Raw genomic sequence first — 9,447 nt, 5'->3', positions numbered from 1 at the left:
TATTCTGGACAAAGGATGTTGAAGATGACAGAAGAGGACTGAACAAAATCACCTTTATTAAAGAAAAGACCTCATATCAATAGAAAATGTTTACAAAAACTCCATAATTAGTCCAAGTATTAGTACAAACTCACATACAGCAAATACTCAAGAGAACCTAAGAGTCATTAGTTTTGCAGACATGCATAAGTCATAAGACAGTGTCCCATTTGATAATTAAAATTTCATTAGAAGCAGACAGAAAACAGAAAATAATTACAATTAACATCTTTTCAAGTTAGTCTTGTACCACATGTTGCCCAGGTGCAAAGTGTTTTTATCTTACGATTTCTTTATGAATCACCAAACCAAGAGTAAAAAAGTAAAGTAAAGTAAAAACTACAACACTTCAGACAGAGACATTTTGCATGGAAGGACAACAAGTCGCCACTGTTTACAAATCAGGCATTTTATAAAACCATCGTCACTGGAAATTTGGTTTATAACATTCAGAAAACCTTAGAAAGGGAAATGTGTCATGTGCAGTTTCTGTTTTGGTCCAACAGTGACAAACTGAAATGATTTCATGTTTTGTTAGCAATAAAAAGTGAAATGCTAGTGTTTACATCTTTGTTACTCCCACTGGAAAAATTAAAGTGCGGCAAAGTAAATTTAAAAAAAAAAAAAAAACACAGAGACAATGTGGAACTTTTTAGCTGGACAAAAATTGAATTTCCCAGTTTAACGTAATAATTTTCTTTGTGGCAGTTTCCATCACATTTCCGAAAATCATCTTTCCCTGATGGGCAGAGCTACATGACTCTACGTGGGACTAACTTCCACTTGAATATAAGGCCTTCCCTGCTGTCTTCAGACAGCTTGATTGCAAGCCAGACTTTATAGACATGCACATCCTGCAGAGCCAGTCAAAATGTGGAACACACTCTTAATACGTGGGATGGGGGGGACAAGGGATAAAAATGCTTTGCAATCTATTATGAAGAGGGTCATCTGGACACCCTGTTCTCTACATGAGCTCCTATAATGTCCATTCTCAAAGCAGCAGCCCTGGTGACTCTGAATATGAACACTGAGTACTTTAAACTTAATATATTTGTGCGTTACAGTGACCGATCAATAGTCAGTAGTAATTTTTGGACTAATTTTTCCTCTGTTGGACTCACCAGTGAAGGTTTGTACATTTTAAATAGTGAGCTAAGAATGAAGGGGTAGTGCTGGCAAATACGGGATCGTTTGAAGGAACGCTCAGTAGCACCTATACTCGCCATACAAGTGTCTCTCCTAACCAGTATAGTACTTGGTGGGCACAAAGGGCATCTTGCTGACGGTGGCCGGCACTGCCTTTTTCCTGACCTCGACCTGGATGGCTGTTCCATTTTTGGCGAATGCCGCATCCACGTAACCCATGGCAATGTTCTTTTTCAGGCAGGGAGAGGGGCAGCCGCTGGTCACCTCACCTGTACAAAACACAAAGGAATTTGTCTTTCCAAGGAAATCCTGTTGTACAGTTTTTTTTCAGTCATTCATTTCTATATGACAGGCACTGTCATGTCCGCAATCATGCAGCGTGTGAAGAAACACTTAACAATCATCTCACTGACATTTGATATGATACTACAGAAATACAAACATTGCGATCGTATCTATTTTAAAGCCCTAACATGTAAGATTTGAAAATGTCTGAGTCTGGAGACCCCAATTGGCAACATAACAGATACTGTGGCAAACAACAATACTCTCATAATTGTTTGGGGGGGGGGGGGGGGTATGTTTTTATGTCTGTTTGTACTTTGGCACATTCTGACCTATGACCTTTCCATCAGGGCTGAGAATAGGGGTGTGCTGCCGGACTGGGGGGCCGGTGGACACCAGACCCACTCTCTTCCTGGCTGTCTTGGCTTTGATCTGAGGTATGATGATGTCAGCACCGGGAAAATCTTTGGCCTGACGTCTGCGCTTTCCTGTGTGTGAGACACCAGCAGAGTTCATTGACAGACTGAATGAAAAGGCAGGCGTGCACAACAACATCTGGGATCCTCTAATTGGAAAAAGAAAAAAAAAAAAAAAAAACACAAAGAAATAAAAATCTTATGTGTAATTCCAAATTATCAGATGATGGTATCTAATTGGTATGCAATTGTGAAACTATTAGTAAAAGATCCTAACACATGTGCTGCTTCTCGCCTTCGGAGACCAATCAGAAGAACGTCTACCTTTGAGTGACGCCTTAGTCGACAGCTGCTTATTAAGTGGCAAATAAAAACAAAATAATTTAAATGTTTTTAAATCACAAGTTTCATGACAGCCTCCCACAAAAGCAGCCGTTAGAGGGGAAAAAAAAAACAAAAAAAAAACAAAAAAAAAACAAAAAAGAAGAAGAATAAACGACCAAAAAAATTAAACCCCAACCTATGGTCCAGACAAGCGTGGCCTCCACAGGTGTAGTGGTCTCATCGATGTCATTGCCATAAAGACAAAGCCCCGCCTCCAGTCGTAGGCTGTCCCTAGCTCCCAGCCCGGCCAGCTTCACTTCACTGTTGGTCAGTAGCTTCTCCGTCAGCTCCACCACTCTGGACTCAGGGACGGAGATCTGACACACAGAGACACAGGCAAACTGTAGAGCCACGTCTCTGTCCAAGTACCTTTAATGTCAATAAAGCAATAAAGTTCAGAGAATTACAAATTTCACCTCAAAATTACATCTACGCATGTCATGATACATAGTGCAATTTATACCAGTTTTGGAGAAGTTTCAGATCTGTCAGCCACAGACCCTGGTGTGTGTGTGTGTGTGTGTGTGTGTGTGTGTGTGTGTGTGTGTGTGTGTGAACTATTTTATATGTGCCAATCAAAAGACGTGCAGCTAGCTAAAAGTAAGCTAGTTTGTGTAATGAAAGCTTCACAGGATGCAAACCTTCAATTACACAATCTCTTTATTGTACTGAGTGATACAGCTGGCTGCTGTAATTCAGCCAACAGAAAACATTTTCTAGATTAAGTGCTCACAATAAGGTTTCTGGATGTTTTGAGTAAGAATTTCTGGAACAAGACATCGAGGAGTCTTTTTGTCTTGGAAAACGATATAGCAGAACTAGATGGTGCTCCATCTACAAGAAACCAGGCAGATCTACAGCTGATGGCACCAAAAATTAAACTGAATCTTGTTGTTAACAATCAAAGCAGCAGTTTGCAGAGAGGACGTTTCCTCAAACATGATTTGCATCAAATGAATGCCCGAATAAGTGCAAGTGTATTAAGCCTACTTCAGGATGTTGATTACATATTACGTAAGAAGAAGAAGCTGTTGTCAGCTGCTCCCTTATTCACAAGGGGGGTCACCACAGCAGGTACCTCTCTCTGTTTTATTTGTCAGATTTTTTATTTATTTTTTCAAACAGCAGAATCAGCTTCCTGACACAAACCCAAAGAGATTTGTCTCCTCCTGGACACAAAAACCAGCAAACTTTAACTTGTTCGTCAAATGTTTAAGCCGCCTCTATGGGCTGAAATTGTGGTCATAAATATTTTGTACTTGTAAATCAGGATTTGGATGTGTAAAAAGATTTGTGTGTCAGAGATAGAAACGACAAGGAGCAGGTGCATCTAGTACAAGTAGAGCTGCTGCAAAAACCCACAGAGCTCAGCAGCCAGCGCAACAAATTCTGGAGCCTTGGCTTTTAGTTAGCATTAGCAGCACATGCTGCCACCAATGTGAAAGGACCTTGATGCTGCGCACTGTGACTCACAGCAATAGTCCCGGACCAGCACTAACTTTGTGTTAAACTAATCCTAAAGTAATAATGGTATTTCTAACCACTGATATACCACAACTTTATCCATTCAACAGCTACTGAAAGTTAGGGGACCTAGCTTATCTCGGATATTTATATAGAGATCCTCCAGCTTCAAACTGTATTACCCTTCAAGGACCTGCAGTTCAAAAAGCACCCCTCAGACAGCCAAACCCATCTATTCTCTGATTGGATAGTTAAAATTGTGATTGACATGACATTGACCAATCAGATGAAAGGAAGAAAAATAGGGTCAAATTTCGTACTTGTAACTTGACACTTGAGTCCAGAGTTTCACACGCATTTTTTGGCTAAGTCCACACACAAATTCTTTTTACACATACAAATCCTGATTTACAAGTACAAAATATTTGTGACCACAATTTGAGCCCATAAGCTTCACTACAGGGTCACTCAACATTAATTACAGATTAATATTTTAACATTTTTAAGAGAAACAGGTAATTAGCTTGATAACTCAAACCGTTACAATAAGTATAGTAAACAGATGTGAGCCTGAGCACAGAGTGAAATGAAGACAAAGAAAATCAAGCTGCCACCATCGCTGTGTAAGATAGATGGAGAGATCCAACGACATCCATCCTGCTTTCTACAGGAGTTCAGAGTGTTCAGACAGTGTGCAGCCAAAAAAAAAAAAAAAAAAATTACTTGTTTTAGTAGATCATTCATATGAAACAGGTTCTTCCTTTTTGACCGGGTGCATATCAGCAAGTAACTAATCTTTTTTTTTTTTTTTTTAAAAAGACAACTTGTGAATCAACAATGGCAGGATACAGAGTAGTTAGTCCACAGCCTTTTGACTTTGGCCTAACATTTGGTTTTGCATTTGTGGTTTCGATAGGTCACATATGCCTCTTTTAGAGCTGCACTCTTTTCCATAAATGGCACTGTATCTGAGAGTGTGGGCTTTTGCACAAGTCCCAGTGGTTAGCTCACTAAAGACCAGGCCTAATAAGAGTTACACACTGAGGTTAGAAAGAAATAACACACTGTCCAGGCAATAACGGACATTTGAGGACTTGCATGGGCTTTTGGTTGTCAGAGGGAGTGATGGGGGACAGGGCCAGCAGAGAGGCGTGGGACCCCACAGAACTGCTTGCCAATTTACTTCTTTTTTTTTTTTTTTTTTTTTTTTAATAAAAACACTGTCCATTAAACACAAGTTATAATACAAAACTAGTTGTCCCGAAGCATGAAAGAACCTGCAAGCACACACATATGTGCTCACCTCCACCCCGTCCTCTCCAGTGTATCCACATCGAGTTAGTCTGCAGTCAGGGACACCGAACACTGTGGCCAGGGCAGAGGTCATGAAAGTTAGCTTACTGAGGTCCTCCTTCAATCCCGCCTGGAGCACCTGAGACATAGTGGGACCTGGAGACATGCAAATAAATTCTTATCTGCAAGATCTGAAACACCTAAACTGCAGGAGTTCAAAAGGAAAAGGAAAAAAAAAAAAAAAATCAGAAGCAATAGCCAAAATTCATAGATGGACAGAGAAAGAGCGAATGAGGGAAAGCAAAACCAGAGGAAAGTAAATTAAGATGAAAAGGAAGCAGGAAGAGAAGTATAAAGGAAAGGAAGTGATGAAGACTATAGTAAGAGCACCGATGAAAAGAAAAAGAAGGCGGACTGTCGCACAAATATTCTACCTTGCACAGCAATCAGTGCACAATCAAGAAACTCCAGATCCACATCAGAACCTGCATATTTGAACTCTGCCAGTCTGGCCTGAAAACAAAACACACCCACACACATCAGATGCTTTTTAAATCTCGGTCTCTTTGCTACATACTTTTCTTGAATTCACCTTCATATGAACAGAGTCCTTGTCAGCACAGCCGGCATTGGAGACAACGTAGAGGTAGCCCTGGTCCGTCTTTGTCACAATGAGGTCATCAATAATCCCACCTTTCTCATTAGTGAAGAGGGTCAACGTGCCCTTGGAGGTGAGGCAAGAAAGGAAATGAAGGAAACAGAAAAAAAGGACACTGTGGACATCGTGTTTATGTTAAGTTTCTCATCTTTAAGTCTCTCTTGCACTCACTGGATTAGCCAATACTTAGAATAACTGAAAACCCAACTCAGTGAAGATGCCTTAAGAGAAACTTCAGATTTAGACAAGCTGGGAAGGTCTCTTGGGGCCATTTCTAAACAACTGCAGATTCCAAGATCATCAGTTCAAACAACTGAAGGAAAGACAAACAATCCAGGAACCACAAGGACTCAAGCCTGTATAACTGTATACTGCTGGAACGCCATCATCACTGTCCACAGTGAGGTTTTACGTCGCTGTGAACTAAAAGGGTACCAATTAAGAAAGAAGCACACGCTCCAAAATCAGCATCTTCAAGCTTGAATGGAATTTGCAGCTGTTCACATGGACAAGAAAAAGTTTTATGGTCGGACGAGAAAAGCTTTTTTGGCCACAACGACAGGAGGTACGTTTAGAGGAGTAAAGGTGAGGCTTTACTACCAGTGACACTAGTACATTACACAAAATAGTTTGAATAATGAAGAATGAGGACTATGTGCAAATTCTTCAACTTCACCTCAAGTCAACAGCTAGATCAGGGGTGGGCAACTCCAGGCCTCGAGGGCCGGTGTCCCTGCACATTTTCGATGTGTCCTTGAACCAACACAGCTGATTTCAATGGCTAAATTAGCTCCTCAATATGTCCTGAAGTTCTCCAGAGGCCTGGTAACGAACTAATCACGTGATTCAGGTGTGCTGACCCAAGGCGAGATCTAAAACCTGCAGGACACCGGCCCTCAGGGCCTGGAATTGCCCACCCCTGAGCTAGATGGTTGAAACTTGGACACAGTTGGGTGCTCACGCAGATCTTGGAACTAGGGGTGGGTTTTAATTACCGATTTATCGATTAAAATTGATTCTAGCTTTGATAACGTGATATCGATTCATTAAAATCTGAATCGATTTTTAAATATAAATGTATTTTGCCAGAAACGCCAAAATCTCAGGTTAAACCTCACAAAATTTTCAACAACCACCAAACAGCTTAAACAGTAAATGAGAGCAGGTACACAGATTCTGAACAAAAACCAGGCAGCCGCCGAAACATCAGAATCAGTGAGATGTCGCCTTTCTCACCCGACGGCACGGGCGCGGTCGGGGCTGAAAGCCGACAGCTCACGGACTCCGATGTGTCAGCGGGTCCGCGCTTTGCGTTTGCGCTACATTCTGAAGCTGCAGGTTTTTATCTCTTTCTCCAAACAATATTGACTGAACCAGCAGCAAAAGAAGATCCAAACTACGCTTCACATAAACATCGTCATGAATTCTCTCTGACTTTGGCTTTTTTGCTTTCACAGAGATAAAAGGAAAAAAAAAAAAAAAAAAACCCACGCTTCATGCACAGCTCTCTCTCTCTCTCTCTCTCTCTCTCTGTGAACTTCAAGAACAGTTTCCCCGTCTAAAAATCTCTGTTTTCTGCATTATCGCAAAATAAGCGCGTATTCTCGGAAAAGTGGTGCCTTTTATATTATATAAAAGGCACTGTTTTTGTCCACTAGAGTGAGACTTTCACGGCATATTCTGCACCACATCTCAGTGCGTTCATCATTTGTTTGAAGCCAGCTCACCTCCTGCAACCACTTTTCCGAGAATACGTGCTTCTTTTGCGGTTCGGACTCCTGCTGACATTTCTTTGGAGGTGGAGGAACACCAAAGTAATTGATTAAAAGGAGCTTGCTTCTTCGACATCTTTAAGAGTTCTAAACAAATGTCTGTCCTCCTCCAGAAAATCTTATGTACGCAAACGCGCGTTGCAACTTCTTATCTGGTGCGCGTCTTTTATTTTGAAAGCGCATGCGCACCTGCGGACCACTTATGTGCAGCCCTGTGTGTATACATACATGTATGTACATGTTTGAATATGTTTTTTAAGTTGATTAAAGATATATCCTTTATAATCATTCACACAACAAGAGTGAACTGATGCCCTCATGCTGCAGTGGATACAGTCTCATTGTTTGTCTCTAAATACAACTGGCAGGTGCTTTAGAGGAAACCCTCTCAGTATAAACTGTGTACACTGCCTGCTCAGCACCAGACGATTATATTTTTGGAAGGAAAAAAAAAATAGATTAAAGTCAACATGTCTGATCTGCTAGTTTTGTGTTCACAGCTTCCCCTCACTTGCCTCAAAGTGAACAAAAAGTCAGTAAAAGCAGTTTTAAAACGAAACAATCGTTAACGTACCTGGTTGTCTTTGAGTTCTGCGATGTCTGCCACCACCAGTGACTCCATAAACTTCACCCCGTCTTTGCCGTGGACGTTGGTCTGACAGAGAAAAACAAAAAGTCTGTAATTAAATCTTTAACAGCAGCAGTTTCCTGGAGAGTTGGGTGGTGGATAAAAACAACAGCCAGACACTAGACATTTTTACTCTGCCATGATGTGACTAACACATACATTTCTTCACTTGACACACACATTGCTTGACACAGGGGTCACACTCTGCTCCCAATATTTACAGCAGAATATCTCAGAAAGTCTCAAATCCAAGTTGCGATGCTCTACTTGAAATCTGCACCCATGTTTAAGAGCGCATGCCTCACCTGCAACATGTGACTGACATCAAAGATGGAGCAGTGCTCTCTGGTGTGCATGTGAGAGGCAATGTGACTGTCTTTATACTGAACGGGCATACTCCAGCCTGCAAACTCCACCATCTTTCCTCCCTGCCCCCTGTGGAAGTCAAATAGTGGGGTCTTCTTCAAGGCAGTCTGGGGAAAAGAAAACATCAGGCTTGTAGTGAAAGTCCACAGATGAAATACTCTGACTGCTGAGTTCTTGCATGCTATTAAATCTATTAAAGTGTTTCTAAAAGGTTTAGTAGTTTAGCATGTTCTGCAAATAACACAGTGAGCAGGAACATAATAACAACACATCTTTGATTAATAGACAGCTCAGCTGATAGGCCTCTCTCTCGTGCTCTCTTCAGTCTGACCTTTGAACCAGCTGAAGGTGGGCTTATCAGCCACAGCAACGCATTGTGGGACAGAGTGTGTCTGCACCTTTCCAAACTGTCCACAGTCAGCCGTTACTGCAAACAAACCGAAGGCATGTGGCTGCTCTGGTTGCAGACCCATATACTCCTAAGTCTTTGTGGATTTATACTGCTTTATACTTGAAAGTGAAAGAACAAGACTGATCCTATATTGATCAACTGTTTTGACCCAAACCCTCTTTGCATACAAACCTACAAAAGCATAGGGATGTCATGAAGGAGTAAAAAGATGGATGAAAGGGTAAGTTGGCCCTGCGTTAAACCTTGCTGACAGTACTGCAGAGTCAGTCCCTCGTGGTTTTAATAAAGCCATTTTGTGCAGCTCAGTGAAGTGAAGCAGGCAGGGGGGAGGGCCACTCTGCAGGGACAGATATACATTATGTGTGCATGGGCGAGCCATTGCTGTCCCAAACTCACATGTTAATACTGTATTAATTCAGCTCAGTTTTATTAATACAGCGCCTTAACCCTTATCACAACAGTCACCTCAGGAGCTTTATATTGTAAGGTAAACCCCTACAGCAATAAAGAGAAACCTCAACAGTCAGACAATCATACCAACCCCCCATGAGCAAGCACTTGGCGGCAGTGGAAAGTTAAAA

General features: G+C 41.5%; 1 protein-coding gene across 1 annotated transcript in view; it reads right to left on the bottom strand.

Annotated features, from left to right (window-relative positions):
• Window positions 1-36: 36 nt before the first annotated feature.
• The window catches only part of amt (aminomethyltransferase), a 10,220-nt gene continuing 809 nt past the window's right edge, over window positions 37-9,447 (bottom strand). Inside the window, exons 2-9 of the mRNA XM_005937850.3 lie at window positions 8,394-8,561; window positions 8,035-8,115; window positions 5,623-5,754; window positions 5,465-5,543; window positions 5,041-5,186; window positions 2,410-2,590; window positions 1,806-1,961; window positions 37-1,457 (exon numbers count right to left, since the gene is read on the bottom strand). Of these exons, the coding sequence (XP_005937912.1) occupies window positions 1,282-1,457; window positions 1,806-1,961; window positions 2,410-2,590; window positions 5,041-5,186; window positions 5,465-5,543; window positions 5,623-5,754; window positions 8,035-8,115; window positions 8,394-8,561 (1,119 nt within the window). The 3' untranslated portion in view covers window positions 37-1,281. The remainder of the gene's footprint in view (window positions 1,458-1,805; window positions 1,962-2,409; window positions 2,591-5,040; window positions 5,187-5,464; window positions 5,544-5,622; window positions 5,755-8,034; window positions 8,116-8,393; window positions 8,562-9,447) is intronic.

The sequence above is a fragment of the Haplochromis burtoni genome, unplaced genomic scaffold, assembly GCF_018398535.1.
Source record: "Haplochromis burtoni strain Fernald_Lab_line unplaced genomic scaffold, NCSU_Asbu1 Contig_60, whole genome shotgun sequence".
Taxonomy (NCBI): domain Eukaryota; kingdom Metazoa; phylum Chordata; class Actinopteri; order Cichliformes; family Cichlidae; genus Haplochromis; species Haplochromis burtoni.
Note: the sequence above shows the minus strand (reverse complement) of the source record. Positions and strands in the feature narration are given on the sequence as shown.